This window comes from Sinohyriopsis cumingii, chromosome 11 (assembly GCF_028554795.1).
Source record: "Sinohyriopsis cumingii isolate HCF-2022 chromosome 11, ASM2855479v2, whole genome shotgun sequence".
Lineage (NCBI taxonomy): Eukaryota > Metazoa > Mollusca > Bivalvia > Unionida > Unionidae > Sinohyriopsis > Sinohyriopsis cumingii.
In genome coordinates, this window is record NC_142971.1 from 8,528,862 (window position 1) to 8,551,167 (window position 22,306).

Here is a 22,306-nt window from a genome sequence, read left to right on the forward strand (position 1 = left end):
TATGGGACATAATTCTTTTCTGTGATGTCATATAACAAGTTGTCTCCCCATATTTATTCAGTCCAATTAACACCTGTTAACATTATTTACGAGAGTTCTAAGTAATAAAATCGTTTTCTGCCCAAGATTGTAAATTATATGAATAAAGAGAATCTTTTCAATAGTAACCCTTCCCTTTACGCAGTCCGTAAGCAATAATAAACTTAAGAGTTAAGTCACAGATACAGAGAGTTAGTGATATTTTCCCTTGCATATCAGTGACTACAAGAAAGAATGAAAATCTACAAGAAAAATACCAAAATGTTAGACCTGATGTCAAAGTTTGCATCTCCACCACAATGATGTGAATCCAGGTGACTGCTGATTTGTCAGTTTGTTGCTGTATAATTTATCTGAATCTTGAATCTTGAATTAATGTGTATAGTATGCATACAAAGGTCTCACTCTTTCATACTTTTAATCCTGTTTATTGCATAATGTGTCTTTAACAAATAAAGTGTCAGTAGTGTCTGGTGAGAAAAAGAAATAAAGTACATAACAGTCAAAAACCATTACACTTTGTTAATCTCTGGGAATGTTTCAACAAGATAATGAGAGGGATTTCAACCCAAGTCAGACATTGTTTGTCAGGGTATTAATCAACACATGTCAGACATTGTTTGTCAGGGCAATAAATTTGTTATTTGGGCAGCAACAAAACCCCATGAGAAATAATGAAATTGCACTAATTCCATTCAAAGTTCCACCTTTTCAGCAAAAAGCTTGATCATCCTGAAAAAATTTATGGTAATTACACTGCATTTTAATCAACTTAATTGAAAGAGTAGACAGCCACTAATTTTGCTTGCATATGGAGTAGGAGTATTCTGTAATTGTGATGCCTGTGTTCCTCCATGACCTGAATTATTACAAATCTTAAAGATAGAGTTTTTACTGATTTCAAAATTTTTTAAATCTATATTTCATTTCTGTTTCCATCTGCAATCAAGTAATATGTGAGGATTTTTTGTACAACTCCTGTTTATGTTTATGTTACTATTTATTTAAAGTACTACAGTTTCAATATTGTATCAAAATAATAATGAAAATTACGAGTCATGGCAAGTGTCTAAAAAATATTTTCTTTGAACAATGATTTCCCTCAAACGAAGTTTCTTTTATTCCCACTGGTGGATCATTTTATGTTGGGGTCTATAAAACTGGTGTGCAGCTATCATGAAATACAAAAAAATTTTATTATATGAATAAAAAGAAAGTCAAAGCTTTTTCATGGCTTGTATCTTTACAAGAGATTGTTTTGTCAAGCCTGGGTTTTATTTAGCTAGAAACCATTGTTTTCTAGTAAAATGTTTTTTCAATAATACATACCCAATCATAATACCTTTGGAAAACTACTACATTGCAAATCCAGCCCTCCCAGCCAAGGCTAAAACTATTTAGCTCAAAGTTATCTACCCAGCTATGCAGCAGATAGAGTGATCACCCCTTGATACAGGGATTGACACCAAATTCCATGAATGCTCCAGTTACTACTTCTGTTGATGCAGAGAAGCAACCACACAGACGCATTTTTAAGGTTTTCAACCTTAATGCATGTTGGAGGAGTGATCTCATTGATGGCAAGTATACTCCAGCATTAAATTTATGCTTTTCTGTTCTTTTATTATTATGATCAGGCAACATATCTGAAGAAGTGAAAAACTGTAACACATAGCTTGTTCATGCTAGATCTATCAGTAACTGAATGTTTATGCCCCCCCCCCCCCCACTTTACATGTAATAATCTGACAAATCCATTCTTATACGTGACAAACACTTATCACAATACAAAGATGCATGCCAAGATGACTTACAGATGGACAATCACACAGTATAATATGCGAGACCTAAGACAGGCATATAAAAAATACACCTCAAATGAATTTAAAGTACCAGCCATGGTTGGCAGATTAAAAAAATAAAATCAAACCATAATCTAGTACAAGTATTAAAGTTAAAATTTTCACTCTATAAACTTAAAGACTACTCTGATATAATTCTATATTATAAGAAACCAGTATTCAAAACTGGTGTTTGCCTTGCAGCTCAAAACTATCAATTTTCAAAATCAACATTTTAATTATCCTTTCAATATTTGTTTGCCTGTAGTCCAACAGGATCTGCAAGATAAATTTAAACACTGTAAGAAGCATGCAACTATTCCAGAAACAATTGGGAATGACAGACAATATTTAAACCGATAAAGGAAATGTTCTCAAATGCGAGTACAAAATATTTACCTTGCAGAAGTCACATCTACCACAATCTTCATTTCGGTGACATGCAATACAGTTTCCACATCTCCTTGTTGACTTTTTTGCCTTGCTATCCTCCTTTTCCTGCATGAATAATTAGATAATAACTTGGCCATTATTCACAATTTTAATTTCGTAAAGTTTCAATACCCACTAAACAGTACTTTTTAGTATGTAAAACTTTTCTTAGGGGAAAATGGTAAGAAAAATACAGTATAAATCAAAACTAATTTGATTTCATAACAAGAGTACTACAAATGGGCAGATGCTCTGTTGGCTGAAAAGAAATTCCATAATCCCAAAATAAGAGCATTTCTCCCTTTTAATTGCTACATGATGAAACCATCTCGGAAAGTTTTGATATGATTTTAAAGATTGTGGTCAGGATGGATGTTATACTGGAATAATTTTCACTAAACACCAACTAGATACATAAGAAATCTTCTTGTGAAAACCCTATGTCAATATGACTTTCCATTTTGAACAAGAAGTGATAACAAGATTTTCAAGATGGTTGTTATAGTGATAATACTGGTAGTCAGGTTGGCACACGTTTCAATTAAGACGAACTAGATATCATGACAGGTAATGATAACCAGATTTTCCAGATGGCCACTGTGTTGGAAATGATCATACCCAATCAGCCCCATTTTCATTTAGAACCAACTAGAATGACTGTTCATATCAAGTTTCATAGCAATCCTGAGAGTAGTCAACAAAGAGTAGTGATTACAAACTTGTGCTAACCAATGGATAAATGATGAACAGACAAAAGACAACAAGCCACCATTTAAGATCCTGTGGTCTACTGTCCCTGACCACAAGAGTTACAAATTATTAAGCTAACATAGTAAGAACAGCTTATTCAACAGGTCAGTACTGCAGATTGGACATTTTACAAAACATCAAAACTGAAGCAGAACATTTTAGCAACATTATAAACCTACTGCATTACTGAACTTTGAGGAAACAATTAAAAATAATCTTTGGAAAGAAAGTTGAGTGTTTAAATTCCTTATGCAGATATGCTTCCAGGATCTTAGGTCATGGAGAATCTCCGACCTTGTCATCAAAATATAGCAAAAGAAGGAAACTAAAAGGGGAGGGGGTAGGAAATGGGCTGAATTCAATATTTACCCAATGCTAAAATATCTTTCTTCCTGCTTCACTCTGTTAGGGTGCTAATGAAATCAAAATCCTCAAAAGACAACCCTGCTGGCTGTATAAGAATCAAAATGTTGATAGTTTCTGACCTTAATCTATTCATTATTTGTGTATGAATCGCATTCTGTGCTGAGAGTCCCCTTTCACACTTCCACATCTGAAACAATATATGCATAGCTAGTGAAGCCAGCTGGAATAACTCGGGAAACTGTTCCTTATGACTCTTATATACAATTTTCCACAGCACATAGGTATGATTTCTTGGACATCTCTGCTCCAAAATAACATTTTTCACTAGCTTAAACTCTGCCAAAAATTTCACATTTTGGAATCCGTGCTTGTGAGAAATGCGCCAGATTTCTAACCTTTTGCATAATAATATATCAGGGTTTTAAGTCCATCAATGCTTGTTCAGACAGAGGTATTTTGATCAAATAAATATCCTTGCTCTTTAATTTCTTTGTAGATCCTAGCCTATTCAATTTATCTTAATGCATAAAGTGCCCCTAGAGTATTTTAGCACAAGATCCCTCAAGGATAACTTGTTTGTGATATTGAGAAAAATGAAAATTGTACTCTAATGCATGTATCTGAATTAGTGTGTGTGTGTGATTAGGATTTTTAATGTAGCTTTAACAATTTTTCAGTCATATCGCTACAATGCCTGCAGTGTGGCAGTTTATAGTGATGTCGAGCACTGGTGCATCATGCCTCAGACACATAGCATGATGTCCCACCCAATCACATTATCCTGACACCAAGCCAACCAGTCCTAATACTAACCTCTTAATGCTGAGCACCAAGCAAGGGAACTGTTAGTACCATTTTTGTAAGTCTTTGGTATGACTCAGCTAGGGTTCAAACCCATGACCTCTCGCTTCTGAGGTATTCTCCATTCAACATTTAAATTTGAAATACTGCTGAATAGAGGGCTTACCAATATGCCATCATGTTCAGGCTCCAAATTACTCACTGGTATCTCCAGAAACATATTCCCAGCTCCAACAATCTAATAAACTTTAAAACTTACAAATTCATTGTCATCATTGCTATCATCAGCATTATCAGCCAAATGAAATCATCAACTGAAAATGAACCATGCATGCAGTCAGCCATTTTGGGTTTTATAGGATGCCCATATTTAAAACAAGCAGTTGTAAAACTTCCTAGATGAATGCTAGGTTAAAGCCATTAACAAAATGCTTGCACCTGGTCCCACTGTACAAATCAAATTTAGTTAAATAGCCATTAATGTCAATTCAAAGTATCCAGATGTACAAACAGTTGCCTATAAAAAAAAAAGGACAAGTCTCCTGATAAGAGACAAAAACTGATAACGATGCAAAATCTGGTATGAGACCTTTAACACTCCCATAGGTGACTTATGAAAAACTTGATCATAATAAGTATATACTGTATTCAACCTAATGAGGCATTAGGAAAATGTAGCTTTTTGGGAGATACAACTAATTTTAAACATGAAATACAAACCTGCTGCTATTGCATTACCTTCCTTTTCTGGGATGCTAAACCCACAGTGCAAGCTAAATATCCCCTCCTGTAAATAGTAACTGGGGTCTCAAAAATAGAAAAGAACATGATTTCACACTGATTCCTTTGTCATAGCATAAGAGAGAGAGAGAGAGAGAGAGAGAGAGTCTCCCTCTCAGGCATATAGTTAGAAAGAAAAAAAAAAAGTCTTTGGGCCATCTAATAGTAGAAATTTATATGACCTAGATAATGAGAATGATATATGGTTTACAATAAGATTATATAACATATTTTTATCTAAAAATTAAAAATCAGCTCCGAACATTACACAGTCTAGTTATATAGTCAAATTACAATTAGCTTATGTAAAGCAAACAATAAGATTCAAAATAATGGCTAGAAAGGAAAAGTCTGCAAAAATATGTATGCACAAACAAATGCATTATGACCTGTGATCATGAGTAAAATGACTGGTTAATTGTAATGGTGTATAATGGATCTTTGTTAAATGCCCAGTGACCACGTTTGAAGTTGTCAACAGATGTTTAATCCATAACCTAATCATTTTAATCCAGGAAAAGATAATGGACCAACCTAATAGTCACTACTTAATTTAAGATATGCAGCTGGTTTTAAATATTCAAGTAATGTTATGCCAAATTCTGGGACAACACTAAAGAGAAGAAGAACAAGTATATAATGGAACCGGTGTTTCCAGAATACACAAAGTGAAAGGCATGTGAAAAATGGTGACCTGTCAGTTACTGGGTGGACACCATCAATACCTGGCCTGTTTGTTATTTCATTAAAAAAAATCTATGGCTGCAATATACAATCTGAGGAGCTATTACTGCCTACCTTTCTTGAATATGGTACAGATATAACAGTCTCCATTTAAATTTTAATGTATACTCACCTTTTCTCTTAGCTTTTCTTTGTACTCAAGATTGTCTTTGTCTGGTCTTTTTTCCTCCGATCTTGATATTTTATGCTTCTTTTTGATCTTGTACTTGATTTCTAATGATGGATTTTTGTCTGGAGAAAACAAAGAAAGGTAAGAGATTTCCAGCCACAATACCAGGAATACATTTGCATATATCTTAAATAACTATAGAAAGGATGAAAAGAAATTACAGCATGCAAACTTCTGTTAAGGGGGTTAACATTAGTGAGACTTTTAGGAGTCAATGTCTGTTAAATACTAATCAAAAAAATTATAGAATACAAACTTCCCTAAACCAGACATTGTTGGGACCAAAACTAATCGAAGTTTTATGGAAGTTGACATAACATTAACATTACAGTGGCCTTGTGGGACCAAAATATATGGCATGTAGTTGGACCGGAGTTACTGAGGTGGCTGGGTCAATGAGAGTCCAGTTTATGAAGTCTTACTGTATTTGTAGGTTTAATGAAATATTTATCAAATCAGATACGTGACTGATCTAAAAGCAGCAATAAAACTAAAGGAATAAAATTCAGCATCACTTCCGGAGCTACATTACAAGACATCCTGAAGCATTATATGCATAAAAAAGTATCAAGGGCATATAGATTTCTACTATTAGATGGCCCAAAGACTTCTGTTTTTTTTCTAACTATATGCCTGGGTAATAAATCCCTGTCATTATGAAATGTAACTTATCTCTGCTACAAAAGCCAGTTGGTTGTGCCTGATTTATATTAGAAAAGAATTATTCTTCTCATTATCTAGATCATTTGTGGCAAATGAAAATTGTCATTTTCCAACAATATCTGGTCCAGAAATGCCAGTCAGTAAATTAGGTTTCTTTGTATCACTTGCTTGCAAAAAAAGAACATTTACATAAAAATTGAAGGTGGGTTTCTTTTAAACATAAATATTCAGCCCCCTGCTGGGATGTTTACAGGAACCTCATTTCATGAAGATCATCTATTTAAATGCATCTAAAGCTACAAATTTTGTGCACAGACTACAGCGCACTACCTATGAATTGGGAAAAATACCATTTCTCTTCTCCCTGGTTACCTCATATTAGCACTCACAAGTCCCTTATGAATAATAATGTGTTATCCATTGAGTGTAATGCATCTCTGGTTAGTTATATTGAGCAGTACCTATGTGAGTGTTTGATGATTTATCTAAGCTTGAGGATTATAAACTTATAAAAGCATTCAAGACAATGTGTTTCACCTTAAAGAAACAAGAGATATGAAACTATATTTAAAACCATTTAATTACAGGAGTTGGTAGCCATTGATTCTATTGATGTACATAGTGGGTACTTTCTGTAACTGTAACACATTCACTGACTCACTGTACTTTGACATGAACTAATGCTGTTGAAAGCTAAAGGCTATTTGAAGACACTGAACAGTGGTAACTGCATGACAATTGCCTATTGCTTCACTGGTGTGGTTAAAGTACTATTAAAATTATCACTGTTCTGCAGAACCCATCATGTATTGTTGCTGATGTACAGTTACTTGTTAATGCAACAGTGTCAAATTTTGGTAAGTATCACGACTGGTCAACTCTGCTTTATTAGCAGTGAATTTGTTATTTTTTAAATCATATTCATTTCCCACAAATATTTTTGGTCTTCTTTTAAACTGTAGCTGCCGTATTTTGCATTCTTACATGAATGTGATTCATTTTTTCCTAACCTATTTCAAGTGATTTTCAGTGATGGTACAACAGAATGCTTGAGAGAGTTTATTAAGGCTGATGTATTCCATGGCCAGGCACTAAAAGAGAGAACTCCTGCATGGCCAACTCCAAGATACTGCTGGACAAACTCTATAATTGCTTAGTTCATCAATATCAGGAATCAATATCAAAAGTTCTAAAGGCCAAAGAGACAGCCATTAGAATAAAAAAAGGCAACATAATCCTGCACTTATTCTGATTTCATAAACTAAGAGTAACATTCCTTTTTCATAGTCAAGTATACTAAATCTATTAATTTTCTATACTTTGGTGATGAATGTGTTAACACCCACGTGAACCAGTTTTAGTCAGTACTGCAGAGGGAATACTTGAAATCTCAGGAGATGGAGAAAGAGTGGAGTCTACTTAAAACCGAGCTCTACATACAAAAAGTCAATTTTAATTGTGCTGTCATTCACATATAATCACTTATAATGCCATTTGCAGCGACAGTGATTACAAATTAAACATAAGCAACACTTGTATTTATTCATCATGTGCAACACTTGTATTTATTCATCATGTGCAACACTTGTATTTATTCATCATGTGCAACACTTGTATTTATTCACTATATTAAAGCACAAAAGTAACACCAGCTTATAACTTGATGTGGGAAAACAGTCCCCATGAAATACAGCCAGCAACATTCTAACATTTTTGGACTGATGTACCTGTCTCTACCCTCTCCTCCGGCTGATGCTGAACATGCATTCAGTCAAAAATGAAAATGGTGAAATTAGATTGGAGGTGCTCACCAGGAAAATCTGCACTGACAGATCCAGTGAAGGTACACCTTAACTCACCAAATATCAAGAAATACCTGATGCTTGACCTAATGTAATGATGAATATGATAGAAAATGAACATGAACCTTGACTATCTCCCGTACAATTCTGTGAAATACAATTTTTACTGTTTATCTGAGGCAATATTAATAAACAATAAATGCTGAATCAGAAAAATGAACTGATTGTTATTTGATTTAACCAGGAGAGTGAAATTTGGACAGGAAATGTTTTTATGGTGATCCCACTAAGCAGGAAAAATAAATTATAATTTAAAACCTAATGCAAAAGTGGTCATTGTCTGTTGAGTGCGTATGTGTATGTGTGTGTGCGTGTGTGATTTGGATTTTTAACGTAGCATTAAAAAAATTTCAGCTACGTAATTAAATGTCAAGGGCTTCACAAATCTGTATACATTTGTTTCCGCTTGTGGTGAGCCATAGAGAAGGTAAATCTGTGTCTGTGTTAGGTCCTGAAGTCTATTTTATACACAACTTTGTTGACCAAAAATCACTATCCAATGTCCACATTTGACAGATGTTAAATATATAAAGAAAATGTATAGAAGGATTTTTAGTGTCATATTGGATGTAAGATTGGTACCATTTTCAGTTAGGACCAACTAGACATCAAAAGAAGTGTTCTGATGAAAATGTCATGTCAATATTGTCATCCATGCATGAGTTGTGATTTCAAAAGTTTCAAGATGGCCACAATGGTGGCTAACAGAAGGACCAATGATGGACAAGAAACCATCCTATAAGTTCATCTGGTCTATGACCAGCAGAGCTACAAATAATGGAACCTGTTTTTGGGTGCATATATTTGATGCTATGTAAAATGCCACATTGACATTTTTCAAAACCTTGTGCTTCTTGTTTTAGTGATTATGAAAGCTTCAAATATACACTAAATATAGAATGACATGTGTAAACAAGAAAATCTTTCTATTTACTGAAAAAAGCAATAGCATACCTCTACAAATATGACAGAAAAACTTCTTAATTGCCTTGGCATCATCAGCAGTAATTCCAATGCAATCACCATGGTACCATTCTTCACAACAGTCACAGCCACTGCAAAGAACTAGTAGCTATTAGTATTACAAGAAAGGAAATTACAACTCTACCCTATTCAAGATGTTTTAAAGCATGCACTAGAAACGAGACAATTATTTTAAATATTATGTCATAAAATAAAAATAACATTATCTGTTATCTTATCTGTTACACATTCAAGAATTACAGATACCAATTGTTTACATGGAGGGGGCACTTTCCCTAGGTTCAAACAACTAATTGCCAAAACTGAAAATGGCAAATGATCACCGTTGTTGGTGATTTGTTTTTAAGCCAGAAAAATTCCATTAGTGGGTGATGGGAAAGTCTCTAATACTCTTTCTAGAATCACCCAAAATTCACATATTCCATTATATATTATAGTAATTCTTAAGTCATCAAATAAATGTATAATTATACTGGTGTCAGCACTTGACTGCAGTCCCAGTTATGTCTGACTGTAGCCTAAAAATGACAATATGACCAGTGATCCAGAAGTACTGATAATGATTTTCAAGGTGGCCATAGAGGCAGCCATATCAGAAATCAGATTTGCACCGTTTTCATTTGTGATCAACAAGACAACATAAGAAATCTAAAACCCCATGAAGATATGGCCATCCATTCTGGTCATCAGATTTTCAAGACTACCACTGAGACAGCCAAACTGGACATCAGATTTTCAAGACTACCACTGAGACAGCCAAACTGGACATCAGATTTTCAAGACTACCACTGAGACAGCCAAACTGGACATCAGATTTTCAAGACTACCACTGAGACAGCCAAACTGGACATCAGATTTTCAAGACTACCACTGAGACAGCCAAACTGGACATCAGATTTTCAAGACTACCACTGAGACAGCCAAACTGGACATCAGATTTTCAAGACTACCACTGAGACAGCCAAACTGGACATCAGATTTTCAAGACTACCACTGAGACAGCCAAACTGGACATCAGATTTTCAAGACTACCACTGAGACAGCCAAACTGGACATCAGATTTTCAAGACTACCACTGAGACAGCCAAACTGGACATCAGATTTTCAAGACTACCACTGAGACAGCCAAACTGGACATCAGATTTTCAAGACTACCACTGAGACAGCCAAACTGGACATCAGATCAGCATCATTTTCATAAAGGACCAACTAGACATCACAAGAAATCTGTTGGTGAAAAATACAAAATGAAATGATCATCCATTCTGGTAATCAGATTTTCAAGACTACCACTGAGACAGCCAAACTGGAGATCAGATCAGCATCATTTTCATAAAGGACCAACTAGACATCACAAGAAATCTGTTGGTGAAAAATACAAAATGAAATGATCATCCATTCGCAAGGAGTAGTGTTAAGAAATTTTCAAGATGTCACTGTGATGGCCATACTGGATATCCAATTGGCACCATTTTCATTTAGGATGAATTAGATATCAAAAGAAATCATCTTGAGAAAACTATATGACAATATGACTTTTCATGCAGGAGTAGCAGCAATAACAAAAGTTTCACTGTGGAAGCCATCCGATCAATGCAATTTTCATAAAGGACCAACTATACACAATAAGAAGTCTTTCAGTGAAATCATCATGACGATATGACCATCAATCCAGGTGGAGTAATGTTAGCAAGATGATGGATCTCTGAGCATCCCCATTTTTTATTTAGGACCAACCAGACCTTACAATGAATGTGTGTGTACAGTTTCATGGCAATGCTCCAAATAGTTTAAAAGTAGAAGCAATAACAAACTTGTCCTAATCAATGAATGATGGATGACAGACAACGGACAACAAACCATCTCCTAAGCTCTTTTGGTCAATGGCCACTGGACTTAAAAATCAGTGCTAAACAGCAATTTACCTTGAATAAAGAGCTGTATCATTTTATTTCTAAATTCTGCCAGTAACCCTAACCCATTAATTATTAGAGGGTATGTAAACTCCAAAATGTAACTAACTGTAGTACATTGGATCAATGCATACCCTCTAATAATCAATGGCACTTTCTGAATCTAAAGATGAACTTAGTTGACTGAAAGTTATGATTCATAATCTGTCTGTCTCTAAATATAATATGGACATTACAAAGATAATGAAAGATGCAGTTTTGAAAAAGAAAGCATGTAGTGTAGTAGAGCTTTGATTAAATATGTCACAACTATATGCATCTGCAACAGACTTCTGTTCAATGCATTGCATTGTGAGATCAATGGGGAAGACTTTTTTGCATATGGTTTGCTTTATATACTACCAGAAACCAATTTTAATGGCATCTTAACCTCACTGCATTAGTTCACTTTACAAGTCTACAGTTAACTTGTAAGCTTTATAGTGTTTGGTTCTGTGACAATAAACAATTTCATTCATAAGCTTTTCGTTATTCTGAAACATCTGTGCTAAAAATAACATAGCTGCTCAGCCCCTTTCATTGGCTGTAAGATGCTTGAGTATGTGTACTTCCTGACTTGATGACATAGGTGTCAACTTGTATGGTTTACCTGTAATTTGAAAGTTTTTTCCTTTTTCGTAAGTGTACAGCCATACAACTGTTTGGTATGGGGTTTTTTGGTACAAAATTTTAAATTTTGCTTTTTCGTTTGTGTGCATCCAGGACTCTGGGCATTGCATTCTTTTTTTAGAACAGAAATTCAGTGAGACTAGGGTGGCCCGAAACAACCAATCCAATCATACCCAAAAACCATGCTTTTCCTTTGATAATAAAACGAGTTTCAATCATGGTTCAACTCCTGTGTGTGAAGATCTTGTCATTTATGGCTCTGAAATTTGACGCTCACTTGGATTTCTAATATTGACAAACTACCTGTGTAGTATGTTTTCTTACTGTATACATTATTTTATTATTTATACTTATTACCATCAAATGCATACAGTTTGCATCAACTTTCATACTTTACATGGTGTGGCAGTCATGTTGGTGTAACCGTAATTCATCAGACTTTTCTGTGTGGAGATTTATTAAAATTTTAACAATAAACTAATTAAAAATAAATACTGATTTTAGCACTGACATTTTATCATACTGTTATAGTTTTTAGTTAAGTTTGTCAGATACGTAATGCAAACAGGAAGATGCATTGCCATAATGATGGATGTTGTACAGATACTGAGTGACATCGTTCTCGTGGCTCAAAAATATGTAACGCTGCCAATTTATATCAAGTTTATGACCAAGATCGGCACAATATACAGCAAATTCGTAACTTTTTAAACACCAGATATGCAATTTTAATAGACACGATCAATAGCTTACGTGAGGTATAAGCTTAATAATAATGAAGAAAGTAACTTTTTATCACAAAAATCACTTCACTGATGAAATAAACTATTGTCAACACCAGTATTTTGCTGAGCTTCGCCAATGTTCTAAACTGCAATTTCTTTTCCTTATTGGCAACAGAATATACCATCTGGCAATCTTATAAGCAAGTATATATGGTAAAAGATTTTGTATATAATGGTGAAAAACGAACAAAAATAGAGACTTATGGTGAAAAAATTAAACATACCTTTGAAAGTTGCCCTAAAGCTAATATATGATATAAATTGTGATTACATACAAATTCATATGGCATCTCAAAAACATTCCAAAATGTTCATAGGCAATATAAGGTGCATCTCACATCTCAGCTATTTTAACTACTGATCTGGAATTTTTTTACACACTGATAAATTCTGGGACTACTTTCATGTTTTGTACTGTTTGCAATATAAATAAACATTGTAGACACGTCACTGTGAAAAGGTTGTTTCACCTTTTACGTTTTATATTCAGCAAATAAATAGAAATTATAACCTTTTTATACTTTTTCAATATTCTTTGATTGAAATGCATTTTTTACAATTTGGCAATTGTCTGCTACTTAGTCATGCAAAATGACCAATTACGGTGAATTTTTACTGCAATTTTCTGGAGTTTTTTGAACAATTAGATGACAAGGAGTTAAAAGAAATAATAGCAGCGATTTAAAAAGATTAAAATGGATTTGTCTATAATGTGGTGTATGTTAAAAGTGCAGAAAATGAAACAGAACAACAGAGATTGATAAATTCCCTCACACAGCACCCTATGACCTCAGTCACCCATGATATACACAACAACAATAATAGCGTGGGAACTGGGCCAGTCAATTTTGAGGCAGCTGAGGGATATAAACCAAGATTCAGGAAATTATCTGAGGACTTAAAAGCTTTTGAAATAAATCAATACTCAGAGGCTGCTAAACGAAACACAAAAAGGGGCATTGGCATTGTCAATGGTATTTTTTTAAATACTTTTTTGATTTTAATTTTGTTTGCTTATCTTTTTTAAAAAACATGAAATGTGTGTGCACATGTTGGTTGTTTGGTGAACATGACCACTTTCACAAAAATAAAAACAAATATTTATGAGACCACTATTCAAAGACTGAACAAAGTTTGCTAATTTAAATTATTTTGGATCTGTAGTCATTAATTGTTTCCAGCACTTAACTATGCAACTCTACATTTAACAACTGCACGTTTAATTTCTGATCAGATAACTCAAAGGGTCTTGTCAAGTATTAACACTGATGAAAAAGATATAAAATGTTTATTTTTTGTATATGAAAAGAAATGTGCTGACACCACGGGTAGCCATTGCCTAAGATGTAAAGTATGAAGTTGCTGAATAAACTTAACTGTGACATTAGTTGCATTTCATCGGACATTAGATCACTGAACAGGTCTTCACAAGTATTAACGCTGTTGAGAATGATATAACATGCTATTTCTGTATACAATTTATTTAACTGTTACCTTTATGTTAGTAAGGGATAGCATCATCTTGTTCATGTTTCCATGTTGTTCATTGATAAAATTCATTATGATTTAAGGTTTGATTGGAAATTTAATCTAGCACACTAGTTCATTCCATATCAGCTGTTATTATGTAAGGTCACGGTCATCTGACGTAGCAGATGGGATTGACTAAAATTGAACAAGAATGTTGTAAATGAACTAGATGTGTTGAAGCCATCAGTAGCCATTGGCTAAGATGTAAAGTATGAAGTTTCTGACAGTAGTCAATATGTTTGTGTGATTCTGTACAGGTTATGTATCATGGGGCAATGTGAAATGGTGAATGAAACTCAAGTACGCGCTACTTAAAATGGAATGCATTGCTGATGGAATAAGTTGATTTGACGAAGAAAGGTCGAAATTGGAGTTAGCAATGGTAGCTGTTCATTTTACAGGATTTTACCATACATTTTAAATGCCATTGATTGCTATAAAATCAAACTTCTTTGCTTCTCATTGCTTAAAAAAGATTATAGGATTAAATGATCATGGTTGGGTATTCATCGATGTGTAAATTTTACCTAATCACTCACAAAGTAAATAAAGTCAGAAGGACTATGACTTTTGAACCTAAAGGTTCCTCTACTACCCTAAAATGCAAGCCATCCACAAAATTTGGTAAAAGAACTTGCTCTAGAACAAAAATTATTCTGTAAATCTCATTATTCTTCAAATCACAATGACCCTGACCCTGACATTTTGACCTCATAATTAATATGCCTCTTTTTCAGTGCAAGCCCACCAAAAACATGGTCAATAAGCATGGTCTACAGCTAAAGATATAAAGCAAAAACATTTTTCTTCATTTAGTCAAAATGATCATGACCTTTTGATCCGAAATCAACCAGCTTTTTTTGTCATCCTCGGTAAAAGTATAAGGTCTAAAATTTATATTTTTTATACAAACCAATTTTCATTTTTCTGCTATAGTGACACCAAAACTTGACCTCCAAATTAATATTTTTCTAACTTACTCCATATACAAGCCATCAATAAAGTTGTTTACGTCTGAATTGTAGAACTAATGTTACTGTATGGGAACCATTTCCTTATTTCAGTCACTGACCTTGCCCTCTGATCCCAAAATCAATACATTTCTTCCTTACCATAAGTGCATGCCATCCACAAAACTGTGCAGGTCTGTGAAGTATAACTAATGTTATTGTGAGGAAAGTCATTGACTTTGACAGTTGATCTTATTACCCTAAATCAAAAGACTTCTTTACGTGTGCGTGTGTGATTTGGATTTTTAACGCAGCTTCAACAACTTTTCAGTCGCATCGCTACGATGTCTGCAGTGTGACAGTTTACAGTGATGTCTAACACTGGGGCATCATGTCGCAGACATGTGGCATGATGTCCCACCCAGTCACATTATCCCGACACCAGGCAGACCAGTCCTAACACTAACCTCTTAATGCTGAGCACCAAGCGAGGCAGCTGTTAGCACCATTTTTGTAAGTCTTTGGCATGAATCGGCCAAGGATCAAACCCACGACCTCCCGCATCCGAGGCAGACATTCTAACCAATAGGCCACTGGAGCCACTAGGCTTCTTTATGACAATGTTTGGCAACAATGAATTGTGGCAACATCAAGCTATTGTTGGAAAACTAAACTGTAGTAGGCAGAGAGAAGTTGTTGTTGTTATAGGGTTTAATGCCATTTTTCAGCACAAGATAGGCTACACATGGCGGCCAGTATTAATGGTGGAGGAAGAGGCCAGGAAAACCCTGGAAAGAACCACCGACCCACGAGAAGCTACCGACAAGCTTTCTCACATATCCACATTGGCCGAGCCTGAGACTCAAAACCATGCAGACAGAGGTGAAATGGCAGTGATCCGTAACGAAGAGTGCTTTAGACCCTTTGGCCTCTTGGGGCCCCCGTAGGCAGAGAGAACAAAACCTTATTGCTAGAATAGAACAAAATATCAACTGGTTCACCCATGGATCACTGCATGGGAATGGAGCCAAAAGAAAACTTACACTTTTGTAATATAACAAAATTTGGTGTATTTTTGGCAAACTAAGTAGGAAGAGCAAAAAGGTAAAGCATTTAATGGAACAATGTGCCTGAGCCACTAACTAAGCTACAACTTACCCTTTCTGTATATAACATTGAAACACTCCAACACAAAAGCTAACTGCCAAACTTACACTACTGACAAAAGAGAAAAATGCCACACCTTTGTCATATTAACTGCTAACTCTGATGAGACAATAAGAACATAATTCATAAGTATAAATTTGTTAGACTCAAGAAAAAAAAAAGCCCTTATACCATCTACACAATAATGTTTATAAAGACCATAATTGAAAACATTTCTGGTACATAACTAAGATTTCCTTATCTACATCATTTCCACTCAAGGCAAGAGTCAGGTATAGTAATAGTCCCTGTTTCCAAGAACTTCATTCTTCAGTTCTTGAACCCCAATTGTTAACATTGTGTCTAAAGCTTTCCATTTACTGACAAGTGGAAATCGATTTTTTACAACCTAAACAAACTTGAAAAATAGTACAAAAGACTTACATCATGAACCTGGTTCCATCAGTGGATCTACATATGCAGTATCGAATCTCCTCATCAGTGTTAGTCACTTGCTCCATGGCTCGGATCAATTGGTTCACCTTAGCCTGCCTCTCTGGCAGCACAAACTATTGAACAAAAATTTAAAGCAGAATTTTTTAAAATATAACTAAAGCAGGGCATTAAAATATAACTAAAGCAGGGCATGAAAATCTGCTAACACATAGTCAGCGATACCAGCCAACACTAATCCATTGTAGCAGTGAAAATGTACACGTCACTATCATAGCAGTCAACAAGTAGTACTTTGTCATATGTATCAAAAACATGAAATGCCATTCCCTTTAATGGTTAAATGACTTTTTATTGTCTTAACTGAATAGCTACTAATATCCTGCACTAGACAAGGTACAATAAATCATATGGCAGAAATGGATATATATATATATATATATATATATATATATATATATATATATATAAAAATCATTTCATGCATCTAGTCAATTTGGAAGATTATTGTCCCAATGGTCTTCACACATATGGAACTAGTTTGGGCAAAACTAGCAAAAACAATGATTTCAATATCAATAACAATTCATGATATCAGGTTAATATTGGCCACTGGGAAAAGATATCTTTGGTTGACTCAAATTAATAACCCAGAATTATATCAGATAACATGTTCTGATATTTTACATCATTGCATGCATTTTGCAGTGTCAACTGCAGTAGCATTTCACAGCACATCAAGATAATAGTAGCTATATGGTGTCAAACAAAGACAAAGTTTGAAAAACAATGAAAGTTTTTGCAATGTGTGCATCTACCAGCTAAACATCAGAAATTAGATGATGAGAAGATTATGATCATAAACCTGATCAAAACAAGAGAGTAAGAAATTATTAAAATGCTGGGAAAATTAAATGGCCAAAGTATGATTGAGGAATAGATGTAATGTGCACTTTTTGCACTGAGTATTGAGAGAAATATGAAAGTGTGTTGAGTAATTTCATTTTCATTTGTTGATGTGTCAAATCTTTCATTTATTGTCACTGAAATCACGCTAAATATGGTGCTCCTTAATTCAACAAACATTAACAATTATAATCCAAGAGATGCCATCAAGTTGTGGCATGCTGTTGGAACAGGAAACAATGGTCAAAGACATAACTGAACCTAGCTCTGACAGTGAATCGAATACATCATATAAGTTTATTTATGAATTACAGTTGTTATTGAAGTCAATGAATAATAAACATTGAATTATAATCTGATCCACCTTCTGTCTGATTTTTACATAATCAGTGAACTTCGGACAAGATCAATCAAAACTGTATTATAGTGATCCTGTGGGTTATTAAAAGAAATTTCTCATTTTACAATAATACATAGAATAAATCAGATCAATTTAAAATAGGATGGGTGGAAACATTCTAAATTTGTCTCTAAAACAGTATTATATACAGACCTCCCATCAAGAAAGAATAAGAGCCACTATAGTTGACAAGATTTATATTTAACTCAAGAGAGATGAAAATCACAAGTAGAACTGGGTTGGGAGAATTGAGACATCTAAGCCGAGATTATAGCATTTCTGTAGCTATACATTAATGTCCACTTACTGTCAGTTTCTCATCACTGATTGTTAGGTCATGTATGCAAATGCAAGTTGTGGTAATGCTTATTGACCCTAATCACATCATATTTCACTAAGAGGTCTTGCTAGGATTTTAAAACTAGGAGTCCAGGACTCCCATTTTGGTAAAAATAGGAGTCCCACCATCAAAAGTTGCAGTCCCTTCTTTCCTACAGAATCAACATAGACGTGAGTGCATCTATTTTTAGACTGAGAGGTTTTCATAATGTAATTACTCACTTTAATATAGCTTCATTGCAATAGTCCATTGACAGGATAGCAAAATGTATGGATTATTTATTTGTCTACATCCTTGTATTAATTTTAAGCAATGGTTAAATAGTATCTGATTGCTGTTTTTTCTCTTATTTTTGCAAATACATGTCAAGTTGGAAAACAGCTTAGACCTTAAAGTGTATCTTGTGAATTCCACAACATAGCATTGTCCTATACATTTCTGACCTACATAATTTGCAGTTTAATGTTAAATCTTTAATCAAATAATACCTTAGCTTTGCTTACAGTGACTTGTATATTTTTCTGAAAATATTTACCTGATGATTTACGAAAACAAACAATCTAATAAACTGGTACATCCCAGACTTAGCGAAGTCTGGCATTATTTCCTGTTAGGCCTACTGGTTCACTTACAATTTCAAACTAATTTTATGATGAAATAGTGTACAAGAGTCAGTTAATTTATATCCATTTCAATGATTCTGATCTTAAAACACATGTATGTTTTATCATCAAATGATATCATGCAGGAAATTGATAGTTGCTACCTTACTCTGAAAAGGGTCAATGGTTAATCAGCTATCAAAACATATGCTTGTGAATGGACAAGAGTTTGTTTGTCACCATAATCTATATCAAATCTAGGCCTAGCTACTGATCTATTCATGAATACATTTCGCTACAACACTAGAACTAACTGGGCTAAGGCAAGGGGCATTTTTTTAAAAAGCATGGTCAGTCAATGTACCTCTTAAATAGCTCTTGTTTGTCCGTCAGAGTGATACTGTATTTTGTTAATACAAAGACTTATTCCAAACATTAAGCTAGGCATCACACACTTTATTACATGTAGCTAGTGTCCTATCCGAACTATCAATTATAGCAGCTTTAGCACTCTTCTGAAGCTCTTTACAATCTTCGTAAGTTTGCCGTTTAACCCCAAAATACTTATCCAAATTTACGAATGGCATTTTGTCTAAGTCTCAACATCTCTTAATTCTCGTGCACTACTTATTCCAATACATTTGGAAATGAACACAATAAAGAAAGCTAAAGTTGTTTATTTGATGTACTTTTATAAACGACCACATGTACATCTCTGGGTCTTTCTGCCTCTGAATTCAATCACTGTAAATATCAGTACATTTCCCCACCCTCCACTAGTCAAAGCCTTTGAACTTGTCGCCCAGCTATTGCATCATGTTCTTTTTTATGTACTCTTATAATGGCAACATGTACATCAAGAGGTTTTTCAGTCACTGAATTCTGTCATTGTAAATATCAGCACAGCTAATTGATCAACACATTTTCCCCACAAAGCAGGTGGCTGAAGCAGGACTAGCAAGTCTTTGAATTTTGCCGCACACCTATTACATGCATACAGGATACCTGCCTCAGTGATTTTCTGCATCCCAGATCAAAAGTTGGCATCCAAATACGCGTAAGTGTTTCCAAGATCTCTGTCACCCGACTAGATTTATCCTTAAGTATGTCAGAATTAGTTTCAGTGAAACTGGACATGCTGTCAGGTCTCATCAGACACTTGTAGCATTGTTAAGTTTTAGAACATATGTGACAGCAAAACCATTTAATAAATAATGCACGAAGTTCCACTACTGAAGATCTTGACCAGACTGTACACTCATTCATTTCTCTTTGCAAAAAAAAAATGCCCATTCTCTTTCTCTCAGCTAAAGTTATCTACTCTTGCTACTATTCACTACATTTGTATTATATCATATTTATTTCCATTAAGTTTGTTTTAGAATTTGCATTCAGTGTGGCATAATAAATACTTATTCTCCTCATTATTATCAATAATAATATTAACAATAATAAGAAGAAATAATAATAACACAAAATAATAACAAATCATAATCATTATCAGCAGGATCATAACTACAATGGACCAAAATCAAAATGTTTTTGTGACTAGAACAAAATTTTGTAAATTAAAAATAACTTCTTTCAATATATTCTCTATCTTTGTTGTTGCTGCTACAGCTGCTGTTTTGTACTCCATTAATGTTGCGTTTTTTCCAGCAATAATGTCTGTGCTGAGACAAATATGTGAAATTTGTGTACTATCACTTTAAACACATTTAGTTCTTATAGAACATGGCACTACAGTATGTCAATTCATGTGATTTCTTGCCTTTATGACCAATCTAAGATATTATAATTATCTGATTTAAATTGTTTTAAATACATTAAAAAAATTTAAAACTCCGATTTTCTCTGATTAAAAGTCAGCTTTCCTTTTGGTGGAGGTGAGAATAAAAGGAAACACAAACCTAAAAAGTACTTCAGCAGAAACTCTTATGCAACACTGGTTAAACAACTTGAGCAATAGCAATGGACACCATATAAGGTGTGAAGAGAAACTGTTTAAAGCAAGATAAGGTTCCAATGATAATGGAAAACAATGCTGATGATGTAATTTCTTTTCATTGTAATCCAACTGCAACATTGTGCGAAAGAAAACATAATAAAAACATGGCACTTTTGGAGTCTGGACTTCTGGAATTTGTGTCTGGGCTTGTGATTCTTTTAAGTGACCACTCCTGTTCTTGTCCCTGAGAACACTTTTCTTCCATCGGTGATAATGCAAACAATGTTTTATTTTACTGTGGTGGCATCTGATAAGCTCTCTTGTCCATGTAATGATATCGACTGGTCTCACTAAACACCCCAATATTCTCCAAGAACACCTTAAACTTTACATAATACCTACTTCAAATTTCAACAACAGCACAAACCCCCCAAAACAAACAAACAAACAAAAAGCTGCGAATATTTAGCGATATTTTGTGTAACAGGAAAAGTAGTGAAGTCAGGAGTTGCCAAGGGAAATAACTCCCGTTTTGACAAAGAGTGTTCCGGTACAGTAACGTGAATATTTATCAACATTTATAAATAATTAGCAATACCACAAATAAGTCGTTAAATAAGTTAAACAAAATAGCAAATGTATTGTATACAAAATTATCAGTTTATCTCAATAACAATTTAACTATTCCTCTATTCCTTTATTTTAACAATTATTAACATAGAGCATGAACAATTCAATTTTTCATTTGTTAGTACTTGTTTAGCATTTCTTGGTCCTCTCATTGACAGGCCTTCTTCGCTGACAAGGTTTTCGTGCAGTTCCTCTAGCCTTATTAATTAGGGTATATTTTCCATCTTGTGATTTTATGAACTTTGATTTCTGCGTACATTTAATGTCCTTGAGGAACTTTGCAAAAATCTCTGTCTTATGATTTTCGGATTTGCACCTCCAGATGCTGTTGTGTATATGGTAAATGTTTTTTTCTTTTGTTAACTGATAATTCCCGCTGTCACGAAGAGCAAATTCTAAGGCAATAGGCAACAAATTAATCCAGTTGTTGTTTTATGTAAGAGTTCTTGTGACTAAGTCAAATACTTGAGTAAGTTTTAGGTTCATTAAAAAAAAGTCGATAAATACATTTGATGTTAAGTGGGCCTTATTATTGTTTCTGTTTTTTATATTTATTTTCTTCAGCACATTAATTTAAAGATTTTAATACACGTCGATGGAGGC

At 34.2% G+C, this 22,306-nt stretch overlaps 1 protein-coding gene across 4 annotated transcripts in view; it reads right to left on the reverse strand.

Annotated features, from left to right (window-relative positions):
* The window catches only part of LOC149787583 (CXXC-type zinc finger protein 1-like), an 82,339-nt gene that overhangs the window by 53,460 nt on the left and 6,573 nt on the right, over positions 1–22,306 (reverse strand). For all 4 annotated transcript variants that reach the window (XM_089973757.1, XM_089973758.1, XM_089973755.1 and 1 more), the window contains exons 2-5: positions 16,869–16,993; positions 9,402–9,502; positions 5,866–5,984; positions 2,280–2,378 (exon numbers count right to left, since the gene is read on the reverse strand). In XM_089973757.1, the coding sequence (XP_089829883.1) occupies positions 2,280–2,378; positions 5,866–5,984; positions 9,402–9,502; positions 16,869–16,945 (396 nt within the window). In that variant the 5' untranslated portion in view covers positions 16,946–16,993. The remainder of the gene's footprint in view (positions 1–2,279; positions 2,379–5,865; positions 5,985–9,401; positions 9,503–16,868; positions 16,994–22,306) is intronic.